The 19889-nt window shown below is 32.5% G+C and overlaps 1 protein-coding gene across 2 annotated transcripts; it reads right to left on the reverse strand.

The window, feature by feature from the left end:
- Positions 1-11766: 11766 nt before the first annotated feature.
- Positions 11767-16473, reverse strand: LOC110613545 (basic leucine zipper 19). Of its 2 annotated transcripts, XR_002487641.2 has the most exons (4): positions 16340-16473; positions 14977-15877; positions 12572-12689; positions 11767-12131 (listed from the first exon to the last, which is right to left on the reverse strand). XR_002487641.2 is itself a non-coding variant. In XM_021754735.2 (3 exons), the coding sequence occupies exons 2-3, from the start codon at positions 15764-15766 to the stop codon at positions 12661-12663; spliced, it is 819 nt and encodes a 272-aa protein (XP_021610427.1). In that variant the 5' UTR covers positions 15767-15877; positions 16340-16473; the 3' UTR covers positions 11767-12660. The 2 variants fall into 2 exon arrangements, 1 of the variants encoding a protein (XP_021610427.1); XM_021754735.2 differs by having other exon boundaries at positions 11767-12689.
- Positions 16474-19889: the final 3416 nt, after the last annotated feature.

Raw genomic sequence — 19889 nt, forward strand, 5'->3', positions numbered from 1 at the left:
AAAAAATTCAGTTCGAATCTTATAATTTTAATACTTTAATTTTGATTATTTCGATTTAAACCACTCCATCACATTCTAACTATAACCAATCAATTAATTTTGATTTAAGTAGTCACAATTAATATTTTGTTGCTTTTTTTAAAGTAAAGCTAGAAGCTTAAATATCTTAAAATAAAAAATTAATACTGATTTTACTTAGTATAATAAAAATATTTATTCTTCTCTTCCGTTATTTTTTTAAAAATATATTCATGAAATTTATTTATAATTAAATAAATATTTTATTACTAATTTTTTTTTAATAAAATTCATTAAATAAAGAGGGACAGTTCTAGAGTTTAACAAAAATTTACAATAAATTCGAATTAAACCCCTGTATAAGATAATTTGGTAAATATGCTCCTCAAGTACCTGTCTAAACCCCTGCATAAGATAATTTGACAAATACATTTCTCCTTCTTTCTCATTTATCGAGTATAAATAATTAAAGTCTCCCGAATAAAACCACAGAAGAGAGCTTATACGAGATAAAGCTCGAATAAGGTTCCAAAACTGATGTCTGTCGTTGCGATTCTGAAAACTCATAATAACTAGTAAACCTTCATTGAACATTACCTTTCGAAACAACCGAATCGATAAAATTTGAATAAAAGTCAATCACAGAAACAGATACATGACTCTTCCACATTAACGAAAGGCCTCCTCCCAATCATTGTCTATTGACTGAGAAGCAACCATCAAAATGTAAAAAATTACTAAAAAATTACGAAAAAATTCCATACGAGAACTAAGAGTTTTTGTTTCCATCAAAAATAAAATGTCCGACTTATAACTAATAACCAAATCCTTCAATGCATTAACTGTTCGAGGATTGGCGAGTCCTCGACAGTTCCAACACAGGACGATCATTGCTTTCGGCTATCTCGACCTTTGATGGGATAAGCTGCTTCATTGTTGCTTGTCAAATTAACATTTGCAAGGGTGTTGTTAGAGGCATTCTGTTGAGAGGAAGAAAAACCTATAACAACGTTATGTTTAGTGTTTCTTGACCTTTTTATAGCATCATCATTTGTTCAGGCTGCAGTCTCCTCATCAAGCTTATCAGAACTGTCTTGGCCCACAGAATTCTTGTCCATGTCCATAATATGGTCCTCAGTCTCCTTATTTACAATGGGTTGACTTTTGCCAAATAAGTAGAATTGCCTATTATGTGCTGTCAAATTAGTGTTTTCAAAATTATTAGTTGATGCCAATCCTGCCACAAATCCCATCGAAGCAGAATTGTTGGAATCACGCAGCCAGAAACTTGTCGGTCTCTGGTTCCGACGAACAGGTGCTCTGAGAAAATCACCCCAACCAAACTTGATATCTTTTTTCTTCAACCTCAGCCGCAAGTCACAGAAAACCTCCACATGACCAAGTCTCTCATATAGATAGCAAAAAATAGTCAACTTTTCGTATTGAAACTTCACGGTAAACACAGTACCATCATCTCCAACAAACTTCTTCCGCCGTTTCAAAGGTTATCGAATGTCCAATCAAACTTTAACTCTCATAGTGTCCACGACATAACTGAAGCATTTTTCATATCATACTCTTTATAATTGCCAACAAAATTTCCGATCAATTTAGCCAATGTCTCGTTATAATAATCAGAAGGGAGGTCTTTAATCAGAACCCAAAAATCAAAATGAGTTAAAAGGATATGGAGAGGATTTTCATTACCTTGTATCTCATTCCAAACATGCAGGAATCGATTATACAACCAAGGGCCTTCATTTCCTATATTTTCAAAATCAGCATTATTAAAAAACCGAAACAGATATCTTTTTACCTCTAATTTCATAATAGATACTCCTCTAAAGAATGCCATAAATCTGTCAAAGAGGTCTGCATATTCTGAAAATTGATTGGATTGTATGTGATAAATATCACCACCATACATAAATCATAAGTGACGATCGTAATATTTCTGGAACTCTTAATAGGGACAACAACATCTTCTTCTTCATCGATAGTCAATTGATGCAGATCGTCTTCCATAGGAAAGAGGAAAGAAGAAGTTAGGTTTAAGAAAAAAGGAAAAGGCGAGAGTATTGAGTCACAAAGGGACTATAGAGGGAAACTTGCGTCGAAAGTAAATAATAAGTAGTTTTATCACTAAAAATTTAAAATTCATGTAAAATCACTAATAAATAACAATAATCATAATTTCTAATAAAATATGTGGGCAATATTGAATGACGATGAGTGGCAATACTGAATCACCTGTCTCTCTATCGCCTTCCACTACCGTCCAACTTCTCTCTTTCTTCCTCTTCCTCAATCCATCATCCAATCTCTCTCCTCATCCCTTCACCCAACATCACAAGAAAGTCGTTATTATTATTATATTATTAAGAAATTTTAAAAATTTATTTACCTTTCATGAGTAAGTTGCATAGGTACATTTAGTAAAAATAACGAGTGAAAAGAGAAAAAATTTGTGTCTTCACTGTACTAATTAAAATAAAAATGAATGTTAAGTTTTTACTTTTATGAAGTAATAAAACATTAATTTTAATTTATTTATATATAATTAATTGTATATTATTGAAAGAAATCTTTAAATTTAGCTTATAAATGACAAATAAAAAAATTATTATAATCTAAATAATGTTTTTTTTATGCAAATAATTTATTGCAAACCAAATCACAAAACAGGATACAACCAAACGGGAGCTACAAACCACAAAATAATATACAACCAAATATGAGCTATAGCTTCAAGACAACTATAAACAGAACAAAAGCCCAGAAGAGAAACTCAGCTCAACAGCTCCTCTATGCCAATCTATATAAGTATAAACATCATCTAATCTCAATTTGACAGTAAATTTTTTTTTGTATCATTCTATTTATATGAGGGATTGTTACTCAAAAATGCCAGTATTTCACTCTATTCTACTAAAATAAATTTATGCATTAAAGTCTTCTCCTATAAATAACTAACTTACCTCCCTTCTCCATCTCATAATAGGATGCCTTAGAAAATGTACAAGCAAAGAAAATATATTCTACCAATTATTTAGAACTAGAGCAAAATTGACAAATTGACTTATCAATAACTCTCCATCTCAAAAAACTTGTTTTGATAGCTAATTTATTCATTAAAGCTAGCTACACAGTAAAACTATGCATGGACAAAAAACTTGCCCCATATTAACTAACACCAATTCACCTTATTAGTAGGCTTTAATTTCCTTCCAAGCATGAATAGAAAACTTGCCTAAAGAGGTTAGCTTTTATAAAATAAGATCATCTTGGTTATCAATAACTCTATAATTTCTCACCTCCTCCCATACAACAACAGTAACAGTGTCACTAGGATCAGGTAGTCTCCACTCTTCTAGCTTCCATATGTAACGACCCGGAAACCGGACCGCTACCGGCGCTAGGATCCAGATCGGCTTAAGGCCGCTGGACCCGTAGCAAGCCAACATTCTTCCTGTACACCTGTTTAATCCCATACATGATCAACAATTACATAAAAATTTGAACCTTTCTTTCATTTATACACCAAACTCAACCTGTGCATGCACTATACATAGACATAAACATTAACCCCACCTTGGAGTCCTCATCAATGCTCCAATGGGGTACCATAACATGTATTGAGTTTGGTTAAACATAATCATCAATAAATATTTAAGATCATGTATTAAAAAGGGATTACATCATACTATGGTCAAGCACAACTCTAAACATCCATAACCATCAATACATTATATTATATTCATGTCCACATCTAGCTATTACATCAAATATGACTCTACTCCTGCTGACCTCCTTGTCTACCCTGTACCTGCAAACCTGGGGGTTAAGGGAGAGGGGTGAGCTATAAAGCCCAGTGAGCAGAATGATAAAATATTATATTTAAAACATATGATAACATGAAATGCAACACATCACAGCTAATCACATCAAGGATGAATTTGTCACCAATAGTCCTCTACATGGTCCAACTGTGTCGGGGGCGTAGAATGGGCCTCACTAGTCTTTCTCTTACATAACATAACATAACATAACAGTCCAACTGTGCCAGGGGCGTAGAATGAGCCTCACTGGTCTTTCTCTTACATGGTGCCAGGAGCGTAGAATGAGCCTCACTGGTCTTCCGTACCGTATCATCATCATATCGTATCATACGAAGACTAAAGGATCATCCAACATTCATCCATATCATCAACATATTATACAATGCAACATATTCATGAATTCTAATACAACAACCTAGAATATCACATGGCATTCATGATGTGTGATTCATGCTAAAACTGACTTATTTACTTTAAAACATAGAGAGTTATTCCACTCATCTCTGGCTGGATCTGACAAGACGCTGAAGCAGCTGACTCAGTGCTGGGGTCCTCGATTTCTCGGGTCCGAACCTACACAGGTGGACTCAAATGAGGGACCTAACATACATAAACATGACTCTAAAATACTCTCCAAAAACCCCCTAAAACACCTTAAAACAATCACATAACTCATGCAAAAAGGAGGGCTGAACAGGGCACTTTCGGCGGCAGGTTCGGCGGCCGAAAGGCCCTCCAGAGCCAAAAGTCATGCACCTTCGGCGGCCGAAAGTCCCTTCCAGAGCCGAAAGTCCACTTTCGGGGGCAGGGTTCAGCAGCCGATTCATGCTACCACAGGCAGGTTCGGCGGCCGAAAGAGCCTTCGGCTGCCGAACCTGAGTTCTTCCCAAAGGGCAGAAACTCAGCTCAACATGCATAAATGCCTCCCAACTCATTCAATCATGCATTTTTCTATTCTACAACATGCATACTCAAGCATACAAGCTCCTAGGGGCTTCAAACTATCCTAAGCACCAACTACAACACTTCAAACAACCCACATTGCTCATAAACATAACATAAACCCAAAAACTCAACATAACCTACACATGCATTTCTACCCCCAGAAACTTCATAAAACTTGCTCAAAACATTTAAGGGACTATGGATCTACTCTTACCTCTTTAAGAACGAGAGAAAAGACGATCCAACTTAGAGATAGGAGAGATCTCAACTCTTTGGTCTCCAAGCTTCCAAAACTTGTTTTTTGCTCAAAAATCTTCAAATCAACATAAAGCTTGTTAAAACATGAAATATCGAAGGAAAAACATCAAAAACGAACCATGGGAGAGCAAGAACTCACCGTGGCGGAAAATGGGGAGAAAACTCGCCCGTTTCGGCCATGGAGCTCTTATATAGGGGCTGGCAGACCATCTTTTGGTAGCCTAAAGTGCCTCCAAAACTCATGCAAGTTCGACGGCCGAACATGAGGTTCGGCGGCCAAACCTTTGAAACTTTCGGAAGCCTAACTTGCCCCCCTAAACCATCCCACGTTCGGCGGCCGAACCTAGAAATGTCTCCTTGGTCTTTTTCATTTAAAACTCAATTTCCTTTTTGCTTAAAACCGTAAAATACATTAAAACATTTTATAAAAACATGCTTTTACCCTTCTAGAGGTTTTCGACATCCGAGATTCCACCGGGCGGTAGGAATTCCGATACCGGAGTCTAACCGGGTATTACACCATAAGTCATTTACTTTCATATGTTTAGACACATTTGCATTTTCAAAATTCGGTTAAAAAAAATTATCGGTAATACTAATACTATGCAATCAAGGATCATAACAGAAGGATACATCACCACTATCCAGTTTATAAACAAAAAATTACCTAAACACACTTCTAATTTTCATTATATATCTCTAAGGTCAACTAGTATATAAAGGTTTAGTAATATCTCAAAAGCTCAATTGTTTAAATTTGTTCCTACTAATCCACACATCTCACAGAGAACTCTTGGAAATGATGAACTCCCAAATCAGCTTCCTCACAATAGCCTTATTCCACATTTCAAGCTCTTTCACTCCCAACCCACCTTCATTTTTAGGTTTACAAACTCTCTCCCAAACAAACATCCCTCCTTTCTTACCCTTATCTATTTCAGACCACAAAAAATGTGTGCCACCTCTTATTAATTTTCTTTATAACCAACTTAGGCAAAATTAAAATACTATACTAGTAAACAAATATATTTCTCAGCACAACATTAACTAGTTGAACCCTTCTTGCATAAGATATATGTCTTGTAGTCCAACACTAAATCTTTACAATTATTCTATCCACCAACTTTTGATAGTGCACTTTTTAATAGCAGTAGACAGAAGAGGCAGGCTTAAGTACTTTACATGCAAACTATCTTCCCTGAAACTCAGAACCTGTAAATTTATTCTTTAACTCCATCATTAACATTAACAAAAATACAAAGCTTTTATTCTCATTAACTTGCAACCTTGACACACTTTGAAAATATTGTAATACATCAATAAAAAAAATCATAAGGTCCATATTGCCAAAACTAAATAAGAATAAATCATCCACAAAACATAAATGATTAAATTCACACACCCAACTGTTATGAAACTTAAAAGAATAAGGGCAATTCACAACCAAATACCTAGAAAGATACTCCATAATAATCACAACAGAAGTGTTGACATAGGGTCCTCATGTCTCGAACCCTTCTTTATAGGGAGGAAATCCTTAATACTATCATTTACCAATACAAAGTACCATGGAGTTCTAATATATTCCATAACCTATTCAATAAAGCTATCAAGAAAACTTAAACCTAGTAAAACTTCCTTAATAAAATCCCTGCACACAGATCAAAAGCTTTTCTTAGATCTATCTTTAATGTACATTTAGGAGGACCCTTCTTCCTATGATAATTCTTGACCAATTTATGAGCAATCAACACATTATCCATAGTTCTTCTTCCTAAAATAAAAGTAGACTGGTTTAAATTAATAAATCCTATCCAAAACCTTCCCTAGCCTTCCAACAAGCACTTTACTAATAACCTTATAAATGACTGTATAATAAACAATAGATATATAATCCCCAAGACTACTAGGATTCTCAATCTTAGGGATCATAGTTAAAGTAATCATATTAAATTGCTTCAACATCTTAGCAGTGTGAAAAAAAACTCCATTACCATATTCACAATATCCCTCCTAATAATCTCTTATGCCTTCTTGAAAAAATTAACTATTGTGCCCATCTATATCGAGAGCCTTATCATTCTTAATAAATCAAGGATCCATCTTGATTTTCTCATCCAACATTTCCTTGCACAAATCTAAAGCCTCGTTCTTTTGAACCATAGGACCTATATTAATGATCCTTACATCTACATGCATCCTATTAAGCACCTCATTACCTATCAAACCTTGATAATAACCCATCATTGCTCGCTTAATAACCCATCATTGCTCGCTTAATAGCCCTTCAGTCTACAATAACATCTCTATGTCCAATCATCAAACTGAGAATAGCATTTCTGACCTATCTAATGTTCATTAAATTATGAAAGAAATTAGTGTTGAGATCACCTAGCTTGATCTAAAGGAGTATTGATTTTGCTTGTAAAAATCCTTGTCCTACATTAAGAGCTTCTTGAAATAACTTATCACATCTCTCTTCACATCCAAGAGCACAAAATTCATTGGAATATTCAGTAAGCTTTTTTGAAACTGCTCCAACACCTGCCTACAGCTATCAACTCTGCTTGATATATCAATAAACTTTCTTCTATTCAGTTTTTTCAACTCTCTTTTGAACTCCTTTAATTTACTCTAAAGTTTAAACATTGTAGTTCTCCTCTGCTTATGCCATATCCTACCCACAATCTTATCAAAGTCAAGATGCGAAACCCACATATTAAAAATCTAATGGGCATATTCCTCATATTATCTACTCTTAAAAATATGATAATTAAATACGAGTAATCCAAAATACCGGTAAGCATAACTTCAAATTCAACTATGCCCATCTCATCCAGCTAGGTGATATTATCCATACATTTGTCAAGCCTTTGCTAAACTCTATTCTCCCTAGCTGGATTGTTTGTTTATGTGAAGAAACATCCTCTTAAATGCAACTATACTAACCCCATTCTCTCACTCTCTCACTAACAAAAAATCCTTATTTGAATTTTATAATTCTTGCCCTCCCACTCTCTTACTAACGAATAAAGAAGTATTGAAATCACCTTGCATTAACCATGCCCCTTTCATACCTCTCGCTAAATGCTCAATCTTCCCCCACAACCTTTTCCTCTTCATATTAGAGTTGCTAGCATATACAACTGACTAAAAGAAACTTTTACTCTTAATCTCTAACTGGGTGCGAACAAGATGATCAATAATCATAATTTTCCACAACTTTATACAATGCGAATCAAAGCAAATCCAAATCTGCCCCTATTCTACATTTTGATAATTATAGCAAAAATTTGACTCGAGAAGATTCAACCACTTTTGTACATAATTTTTATTATATTCCCTAACTCTTGCCACCACCTCTACACCACTATTATTTGCAATTGTAACCCCCACTTTACTTTTCCCTTTATTTTTTCCACTTTAATCCATTTCTTCTATTCACTTATCTCAATAATACCATCGACCTCAATAATACCATCTACTACCCTTTCTCTCATACATCCCATTAGAAGCCATTTTTTTCTCTCCATATTTTCATCTTTTTCTTACCCTTCTACACCTTTCCCTTGAACTCCCTGCCTTTCCTGTGACCTGCAATTGGTTGCCTCATGCCCAAAACCCATACAATTCACACAATTAATTAGTTTCTACTCATAAATAACATTTTCACACAATTTTATACCATACTTTTCTAAAAAAAATTTTATTTGAGAATCCACCATTAATTTTCATCTCAATCAAAACTCTAGCATAATCCAATTTCAATTTCTCAATAGTGTAAGAATTTGAAAATAAAGGCTAGCTAAGGAGCTTCCAATTTTGCTTAGCATCTTAATTAATCAAAATTCCCAAGGAGAAAAGGTCGGCCCTTCCTTTATAACGGTTTCTTTCCCTTGTTCACCATTAAATACATAACGTAAAAATATTTGATCTCACCATGTGTACAGTCTGCAATCCATGCTTCCTCCACCTACTCAAAGCATACTTTTCAATCCATTGAAATCTAGGAGCAGCCTAACACTTCCTATAAGAGCATTTCTCCATTCATCCTCCTCTGATTCCAGCTTAGCACTATGAAATTTTACTACTCTCTTTTTATTTGAGACTGATGGTGGGACATACATTACAAGAAAAATATTCATTAACAAGATAAAAATTCATCGTTGAATATTAAAAATTGATCATTCAAAATCATTAATGATCACTTTATTCGGTTGTTACGTCATTTTTAGAAGTTTTATCATTAAAAGTTTTAAATGAGGATGTTGTATACTAGTCGTCAATATTAATTACAATGATACTATAATTAATTGTTAAAATTATAACAATAACAATAAATTTATCTTTGGTTAACGATAATTGATATAATTATTAAAATTTAAGTTAAAAATGATTATTTTACAATATAATAATTTTAAAATAGAGGTAATAATTGAAAATAATTAAGTATTAATAATAATTGAGTACATAATATTTCCGATAAAAAAGATAAAAATTCAATTTGTACTCGCTGCGAATTTACATGACGCATATTGCTTATTAATTTATGGTGACTTTTTTTGTAACTAATTTATAGTGTCTTTAATTAATAGCTCATTCCTTTCCTATTTAATATGAGATTTTAAAAAAAAAGATATACTTAAATTTTAACGACCAATACTCTCATTTTTATAGGTTACGTGGTAAAGGAAGGAGATGAAACAACAATATTTTGTAAGATGAAAAAAAAGGGGTGGAATTTCTTTTAGGTACATTTGCAAAATGCTCTCTCACAATTTTTAGCTCTCCCAAAATCCCCTCCCTTGAAAAATAAAAAAAATTGCTTATTAGAGCTACAAAACCTTAAATTTAAAGGCTAAATTAAAAAAAGAAAAAAAAGGGCTAAAATTAATTTGTACGAATTTGTTTTCATTACTTTTTTTAACAAACTTTAATATGATGAATAGAAATTAAAGGTGTTAAAATTAAAGGTTGGGATTTAAGAATAATATTTTTTTTTATAGAGAAAATTAAAATAAAGTTATAATTAATACATATATAATTAATTGATAGTACAAATTATGTATAATGTCATTATATGATATTGATTATAGGTTAATTACACATATACAATTGATTGATTGATAGTATAAATTATATATAATGTCACTATAGGATATCAATTATAAGTTAATTACACATATAATTGATTGATAGTACAAATTATATATAATGTCACTATAGGATGTTAATGGTAGATTAATTATACATATATAATTGATTGATAGTACAAACTATAAGGTCAATATATGACGTAGATCATGGTTAATTACACATATATTATACGTATACAATTGATTGATAGTGTATATAATGTCATTATAGAATCTCAATCGTGGGTTAATTATATGTATACAAATTTATTAAAAAAAAATTTATGTATATAATTATTTATAGTACAAATTATGTATAATGTCGCTATAGGATATCAATCATAAATTAATTACATGTATATAATTAATTGATTGATAGTGCAAATTATATATAATGTCACTATAGAATATTGATCGTAAATTAATTATACATATATAATTGATTGATAGTACATATCATATATAATGTCATTATAAGATATCGATAATATGTTAATTACGTATATATAATTGATTGAAAGTAGATGTCGATTATAGGTTAATTACACGTATACAATTAATTGATAATATAAATTATATCTAATGTCACTATAGAATGTTGATCGTAACTTATACATATACAATTGATTGATAGTATATTATATGTAAGATTACTATAGAATGTCGATTATAGACTAATTACCCATATACAATTGCTCTATGTACCCTACTTGGCTTTAATGAATTTATCTACTCTTGATCCCAAAATAATTTACCATACAATAGCATTATTATTTTGAGAAATACTAACAATAATAATTTTCTCGGTCATCGTTTAATATTCTCTATTTATTAATAAAAAATATTATTATATTCTTTTCTTTTTATAATTATTCTATTTTTTAATTAATAAAATAGATAATGTTAGGTGGCTACTTCAAAAAAGTGACTTTGCTGCTAGTATTCCTTTATTTATTTATTTATTTTTTTTTTAAAAGAGGAGGGGCCAAAGCCCTCTGACACCTCACATCTAGGTTCAATTGTCTTTGAAAAAGCAGTTAAGCCCTGTCAAATTCTATAATCCCTATAGATTAAGAACGCTCCCGAAAGATTTCGTGTCCATACCATCAAAGGAAAAGGAAAAGGAAAAGATTTGCAAAGTGATATTGAAAGAGTTACGTGGAACACAAACACAAAAGCTGTGCAGCACCTTAGCATCTCGAGGTCGCCACTCATCCCTTTCCAATCTGTTTATATAAAGAATCAACCCTAATTTCCAATCTGTTTATAATGATCACACTAGTTAGCATATAAAGATGCTTGCAAGACCTTCGCATTTGATCTACAATACAACATCACACCCCATAATACCCCCAACATGAATCTTTAAGGTATTAAATTTGTTTGAGAACAGTCTTTTTCTTTCTAAGTTTCAAAACCTCAAAATAATCTCACTTTTTAATCTGCCAATTGGCAAGTTTAAAGATGTTCTAATACCTTATCTCCCATTATCTTCCCTTACCTTATTTTACTTTTAGGAAGTCTGCATTCACTTCATCCGAACACACTGTAAACTGAACTGCTATAAAGAATAGAAGGAATAATTTGGTCATTGTAAAACATGTTAAACTTCAACTTGAAAATTTGTTCTCACAAAAAACACAAGTATCCCACATCTCTTCTATTGGCCAAAATAACAAATATAATAATTTGCTATCCGTTTTGACATTTTGAACTGATTAGTAAGTTTTTGACAGAACGAATTTTGGGAAACAATGACCACAGAGCAGAGAAAAAACATCCCACAAAAACAATCTCTTCATCCCTCGCTGTTTCTGGCTCATTCATGGCTGTTGGCAAGGTCCCAGGAGCACAAATTTCAAAGGGCATTTGCCTCGCAAACAATTATCTGCCTGCTTCATTAGTGAGACATCAAAGATGGCCCCTTCCATAAATTCTGTAATTCAGCAATGAAGAATTCAGATTGCTTAGTAGGGGAGATCTTCACAAAGAACCCATCCAAACTTGTAGAATGACACTGGAAAAAAAAATGCAGAAACTACTAGCTGAAAGCCAGCCAAACCCAGAGGAGCATCAGCAAAGCTTACGCCAAACAGTAGCTCTTATTAATTATGATCATGTGCAACTGATGAGGATAGAGAGCGAAAATTAACACTTTACAAGGTTGACAGCTTCTTAGAATTTCATAAATTCTACTAGCTACAGATCCATTAAGTTCCTCCTTTACAAAGCATGTTTCGGACTACAGAACATGAACTAACCAACCCACTGGCTAAAGCTTATCTTAGCAGGGATCACCCCAGAGTCTCTAAGCATGGGATACCTAAGTTAAGGGGAAAAAAAGTGAAAACAAAAAGAGTGGGAAAATAAACTAACCAAACCCAACAAAGCAAGGAAGTAGATTCAGCAGCTCAACAGAAGCACTTATTGTACACTCATGGAATGAACACAATATGAACAGCTTTTCAACCTCCTGTTGCTCCACGAGTCCCGCCTAACAGATAAAAACACGAGAATTGGTCATTAAAGACATAGCAGTAAGCAGCACAAACACTAAAAAGAAACATGACCAGCAAAAAAGAGGACATATATTAGCTTTAATCTTTTGACAAAAAAAAATATTAGCTCTAATCCAAATATCTTTTTCTTCTTCCTCTTTCTGTCTCTTTTTTTCTTCTTTTTTCATGACAAAAGCACACTCTAGTTTGGTAAAGACCATTTTAAAGGCTTCTAATGTAAAGGACAATTATTTGCCCACAGATAGCATGTATCTATTTTACTGCATAGGTTACCATAGTATTGACTTTCACCAGATAATTGTCATTCAGGCATTATCAAGCATCAACCCTTAAGATGTGAGACAGAAAACAAGTAGAGAGAAGTTTAATTAGTCTGAGAATATGAACAACTTGATGGTCACCAGGCTCATCTTCAGGTCAACTATCCTGTGATAGAGCAAGCAAAGTGCATTCCATATGGACTAACATTGTGCCAAAAGTCATAGGTATTTGGCAATGACTTTGAAAAACAAAAAATGAAGACGACTGAACAATTCCAAAAGTGTGAATCAGACAATGAAATGCAGAAATAGGTTAGCAGATAAAATGTAACAACAATAAGAACAACTAAGCCTAAGAACAACTAAGCCTTAGAACCAAACTAGTTGAGGTCAGCTAGGCTATATGGATCCTTTGTCACCACCAATCTTCATTAATATTCAAGACTTGAAAATCCTCTTATAATAATACAAAAAATATCAATCAATACATTTAAAAGGTTGCACAAATTGAGAATGGCCTGAATTGGAGAAAAAAAAGAACATAAGCAAGATAGACATAATCATGGGCCAGGCCTGAAAGGCTCACCCAGGCGCAGCCTACCTTAATATTAATTAAAAAAGTTAAATTAAAAAATATTTTTAACACAATAAATTTAGTATTTTGGGCCAGGCCTGGGCTGCCCATCCCTTGACCAGGCCCAGGCCTGTGAACAGGTTTAACTGCAAGAGCTCCATAGTTTAGATTCCACAGAAACAATTCATAGAAAACCAGTTTACAGATTCCATTTCAAATGCCAAGTTTCTTAATCTTCTGAGTGCTGACGATGCTGCAGGATCCGGTTTGCAAATTTAGATTGTTTATCACCAGTTGCTACCATGCCTTTCATTTATCTTACAAGCAACATGCCACAAAGAAAGACCTTCTAATACAGAGACAGAGCACATAAACTCCAAAAACTATGACAAACCATCATTTATGAAAGCTATACATTGGAATGAGTCGGGAAATTACTTCTTTAACCTTAGTATCAAGCTTTCCCCAGCAGTTACACTTGATATTAGCAACAGAAACAAATAATGCGCTCCAAACAACTTCAAAATGTGACAGAGACAAATCACACTGCAAAGATTACAATAAGGCCTGTACTACAAATTTCAGACGCATACTTCCTCGTTAAAAGGAAAAAAATGCAATATTCAGTAATCCCAAAGAATAATAAGACACAAAGTGGTGTTATTTATGATACTATCAACCAGGTTTAGAAATAAACTGAATGATACTAAAATTAATAATCTGTGTACACCCACATAAATTGTTCCACTATGAGAATTCAAATTTTCAATGTATTCCCAATAAATACTTTAATTCAAGTGCTATTAAAACATGAACCGCCTGTGGCAAGCTCTCTTAACCAATGCTCAGTGGGTGCCACAAGGCAGCACTTTTACAAAATAGCCTCCTATGAACAGAAATAATAATTTTCAAGAAGAAAACAAAGAGAAAATAATTAAAATAGAAGGATAAAACTAAAAAGGGAGCAATATTATCCTACAACGAGAAGAACTTTGGAAACAGCCTTCTTGGAAAAGGATAAAAAGGCATTCAACTTTTCCATCCCTATCATTTTCATTTATTCATTCAAAATTATTATTATTTTTTGCCATGTAGGAAGAATGATTTGGAGAAGAGCATTGCCATGTGGTATTTACAAGTCATTAGTTATTAGAAATTCCTCTAGTATTTACATCATTTCAATTGCCTACATGCATGAATAAAAAAATGATTTACAGTCATGAGTTTTTGAATTTACAATGTTCATGTTAATACATATAAAGGAGCATTAAAAACAATAAAAACTAACAGGTGACAGCGTATATAGGATTAGAAGGTAAAAAAATGGTCAAACAAACCATATAACTAGCAGCTTATTTAATCAATTCAAGTATATGACATTCATCATCACAAGAATAAGGAGAAATGATAAGTTCTCTTATGTTTTACCTTTCCTCTTATTTGTGCTAGAAGAATTGCCATTGGCATTTGTTACTAGGTTCCCAATTCCACAGCCAGCAAGCTCCTTCATTCCTGAGTTTTGATTTGCCAGACACTGAAGATTATCAAACTCACAACCAGTAAGCCCTTGGCCATTTAAGGCAATACCATCCCCGCTCTTGCCATCTGCCCCTGGATGCAAGCAGTAAGCCTGACTATTACACTGCACATTACATGGATTCATCACATAAGCACTAGCCAAATTTGGATTAGCAAAGTTCAGTTCATTAGCTGATTTCTGATATGGAAAAGATCCAATCTCCCCTTCAATCCTTCCCCGTATATCCACAAGCAAACATTTCAGCCTTGCAACCTCAGCCTCCAATGCAGCTTGTCCCTGAAGCCTCTTCAGCAACTGCTGATTCAAAGCCCTCAGTTTCACAACTTCATCCTCCAAAGATGCGGCCCTTGCCTTCTTCTTCTCCCTATACTTGCGGACAGCCTCTCTATTGCCTAATGGGCGTTTCTTTGACTTTTTTTCAGTGGACTCAGCAGTGTCATCAGTCCCAGTCTTATCATCAGAGGGTGCAGATACAATTTTGGTATGCACATGAAAGCAGGTATGTGTATGGGAATAATCAGGACCAGGAGGGTTGCAAGTGTGTGTGTGAGTACACGCATGGGTATCCTTGAGTAGTTCATCGAAGAAACTATCCATTGAAGAATTGCTTGGAATCTCACCCATGTTCGCACCCGAAAATACTTCTTTGTTCAACACATCTAGCTCCCCATCGTCCATTTAAGCTCAAACGGAGAATGTAAACTTGGGGACTTTTATGTGATAATTACCTGGGCAAAGTTCCAGGTTTCTAACCCAACTATACTGAAGTGTACGTACAGTGCTTACAAGCTGACAAAAAGGGGATTTTGAATAAGTGAAAATAACTCAATGAAAACCTTAAACGCACTGATAGAACACCATAAAATTTCTAACAATTCAACCACAACCCAGATGTGAATTCAAAGAAATAAAAACAAAGCAACTGATTAAACCCACAAAAACTAAACACTAACTAATTATCAGCATCGACAAAGAAACTCACCCTGAAAAACAGTGAATTAAAAATCTAGGAATTACGAGAATAGCTCAATGAAATTAAAGTTATGGAGGAAGCAGAAAGAGAGAACAGAATCGAGAAATATACCATAAAAGATAATCAACATAGACTTAAAAATCGAAACCCTAGAAAAAAAATTAGCTGATGTGCTCAGAAGAAGAGGCAAAAAAATAAAAAAACCACAAATAATTTGAAAGGATCCCAGAATGAAGACTAATTGAAACAAACAGAAAAGCAAGTGAAAATGAGCGTACCAAAGATGAGAAGAAGATGGATGATTCCTGTTAAGAGACAAATTCCTCGAAAAAGAGAACTTTTCTCCACTAGTCAATTAAGATATCATCAACCATCACAAGTTTCAGAGCCTGCATTTTCAATTTATACTTACTTGGGGGACTCGGATGTAAATTTAAATAGTGTGTGAGGGAAGTTATTATATGGTAAATCTGGTATCACTTATGTTACACCTAGACCGTTCATCTTGGCCGTACATCATTCGATCAAACGGATTGTCAATTGTCAGTCAAGGGACAAGCGGGAGTCGACGAGAGTTCATTATAGTGATATTATGAGTTCATTATATACTTTCATAACTCATATAGTTCCACCATAATCTTATAAATTATATTATCAAAATTATATAATTTTATTTAAAAAAAATTAAATCTATAAAATTTTACGCAACATACTGTAGAAAATTATAAATAAGTAAAAATTTAAATAAATAAGTTATTTGCGAGCTATTTCAAACTTTATAATTTAGTTTATTGTAAGTGTGTATATATAGGGGTGAGTAGAATCCGGTTCAAACCGAAAAAATTGATCGAATCGAATCGATTTGAAAATTTAGTTTGATTTTTTATATATTTCGGTTCGGTTCAGTTTTAAATTTTAGAAATTTCGGTTATTTCGGTTCGATTCGATTTTGATAAAAAAACCGAAAAAATCAAACCGAACCGATTAGGGATAATAATATGTTTTTTTAATAATATAGAGAAATTAAATTATATTAAAATTAAAATATTTTAATTAAATTTTAAAATATTGAAAATAAAGTGTAAAAAATTAAAAAAATATTAAAAATTGAAACCGATCAAATCGAACTGAATCGAACCGAATCAGACCGGTTCGGTTCGATTCAGTTTTTGACTAAAATCGGTTCGGTTTGGTTTTCATAAAAACTAAAATTTCGGTTTTCAGTTTATTCGGTTCGGTTCGATTTTGAACCGAACCAACCGAATGCTCATATATATATATATTCTCTCTTTAATTTTTTTTATATTTAATTATTTTTATAAATTAAAATATTTATAAATTTAAATATAAATCTCTATGTTAACTATTAAATAATTATTAATAATATTATAAATAATCATACAATCTAATTAGTTAAATTATAATTTCTTCATATTAATAAAACTATATTAATATAATTTAAATTAATATATATTATATCTATATTTGTATTTATTATTTCAATTAGAAGTGAATTAATAATTTTATAATTTTTAATTATATCACATATTAATAATATAATATATATTTATACATTAATTACACAGGTACCTTTTAGTTAAAATTATATAATTAATAGCCATATTAATATTATAAAGAATTGTATGTAATATATATAAATATTATTATAATTTTTAAATTTTAGTGTTATTTTTTTTATTATTTTAGTGTTAGTAATATTTGCTATTTTAAAATAAAGGTAAGAATATTATAATTTTGTATGTAACAATGAAGGTTTAAACTGAAATTAAAAGTAGAATTAAAGTTAAAAAAAATTAAAATAAAAACTGAAAATAAAGTTGAAATTAACCAAAATTATTTAAAATTATACTCAAATTTAATTTCAAGTATGATTCTTAAAATTTAAAGATTTAGTTCCGATTCTAGTTTTTAATTAGAACAATACTAGAACTGAAACTGAATAATCCTATTTGAAAATAAAATATGAAATTTTTTCAAATTTATTATTATTCTTAATTTTTTTAATATTAAATTTTAATTAATTTTAAATATTTAAATCATTATATTTTTATATATTAAAACACAATGATATACATATTATAAATACAATTTTCAAATATCCTAGTTTATATTAAACTATTTTCAAACTTTTCTAAAATAGTTTTTAAATAATTTTTTAATCTATTAATTACGCTGAAATTTAAAAATTAAAGTACAATTTATTATTTTTTTATATACTTTTTATTTAAAAGTTAAATATTTAGAAAGATTAATTTATTTAAAAAATAATTTTTAAAAACAAAATTTTTTTTAAAATTTTTATATATTAATTTTTATTGACGTTTATTCATTATGATTAAAAAATATAAAAAATAGTTATTTTTTGAAAATATTTGTATTTATAAATTATTTTTCTGAATCTAGATAAATAAATTATTTATTTATTTATTTAAAATACAAATCAATGGCAAAAGATGTTAATTAATAAATGCTTTTTGCTAGTTGTCTTTTATATTTTCATGAATGAAGAGAGAAAGGCGAGGGTGATTTTTAGGAAGTTTCTCATTGGTAGGCCAAGAAAAGCAAGAAAAAGAGAAGAGAGACTGTAACACCCCGGAAACCGGTACCTTTCTGTAACGGCCCAAAGTGCTCGGCACTAGGATCCAGATCGGCTTAAGGCCGCCGGGACCCGTAGTAAGCCTAACCTGAACTCCAAACATCCCATACATGATCCAACAACTGGAAAACTTTTCTGAAAGACTACCAGACTTAACTTAAAAACCACTCAAATATACTAATCTGAAATAGCCCTTAGGGCTATCTGTAATACACCAGTGACACGTTACCAAGTAACCTCCATGCACTATGCGCTGTGTCATAGAACCCACTCTGTAAGGGTCAGCATATCATAAGTTAACTTGGCTACCATAGAGTCACAGGAATCAAACCTGGTCTTCTCTATTGGCCTCTCTATGGATCACAGGAATCAAACCTGGTCTTTCCTCCGCACTGGTCTTAGGTCAAAGGAAGAAATCCATGTCTTCCCTCACAGTTATAATTCACTGGGTTTTCGAAACACAACATTTATTAAGCCTGGTTTGACTCATTTCTCATCAAGAAACTGAAAACAGGATACATGCATATACAAGGGATAAAACATACTATAGGCAAAGCACATACTAATCCAGAAGCACCTTAACTGATCATCTATACATCTGTCATAAATATCTCTTTAATTTACATTATGTCCACACTAATCTATTACACAAGCATACTGGCGCCAACACTTTGATGCTTCTGACTTCCCAGCTAACCCTGTACCTACAAAACTGGGATTAAGGGAAAGGGATGAGCTATAAAGCCCAGTGAGTAGAAACACTGAAAAACAGTTCATTAAATACACTCGGTCATGAAATGCATCACAACACAACTAGTCCATATCTTGGATTAGACATGACCTCAAAACTCCCTCGACGGGCTATTGATGTCGCCTTGGTCCAATCCGCATAAACAATGATCATGCAATGCACCATCTTCGTGATTCTAATGCAATCACCCTAATACATATCATGGCATCCATGATGCATGAACTATGCTCAAACATTCTGTTATTTTATTATAAAATATTATGTTTAGTTCTACTCACCTCTGCTCCTCTGGCAGAAACTGTACTGACTCTGCAACTGCTAATCCTGACGACCTCCCTGAACTGTCGGGTCCACTCCTACACAAATGGACTCGAATGAGGTGTCAAACAATGCTAACATAACTCTAACACAACTCCCTACACACCTTCCCAAAAACCCCCTAAAAGATCCTAGAACAATC

This window comes from Manihot esculenta, chromosome 4, assembly GCF_001659605.2.
Source record: "Manihot esculenta cultivar AM560-2 chromosome 4, M.esculenta_v8, whole genome shotgun sequence".
NCBI lineage: Eukaryota > Viridiplantae > Streptophyta > Magnoliopsida > Malpighiales > Euphorbiaceae > Manihot > Manihot esculenta.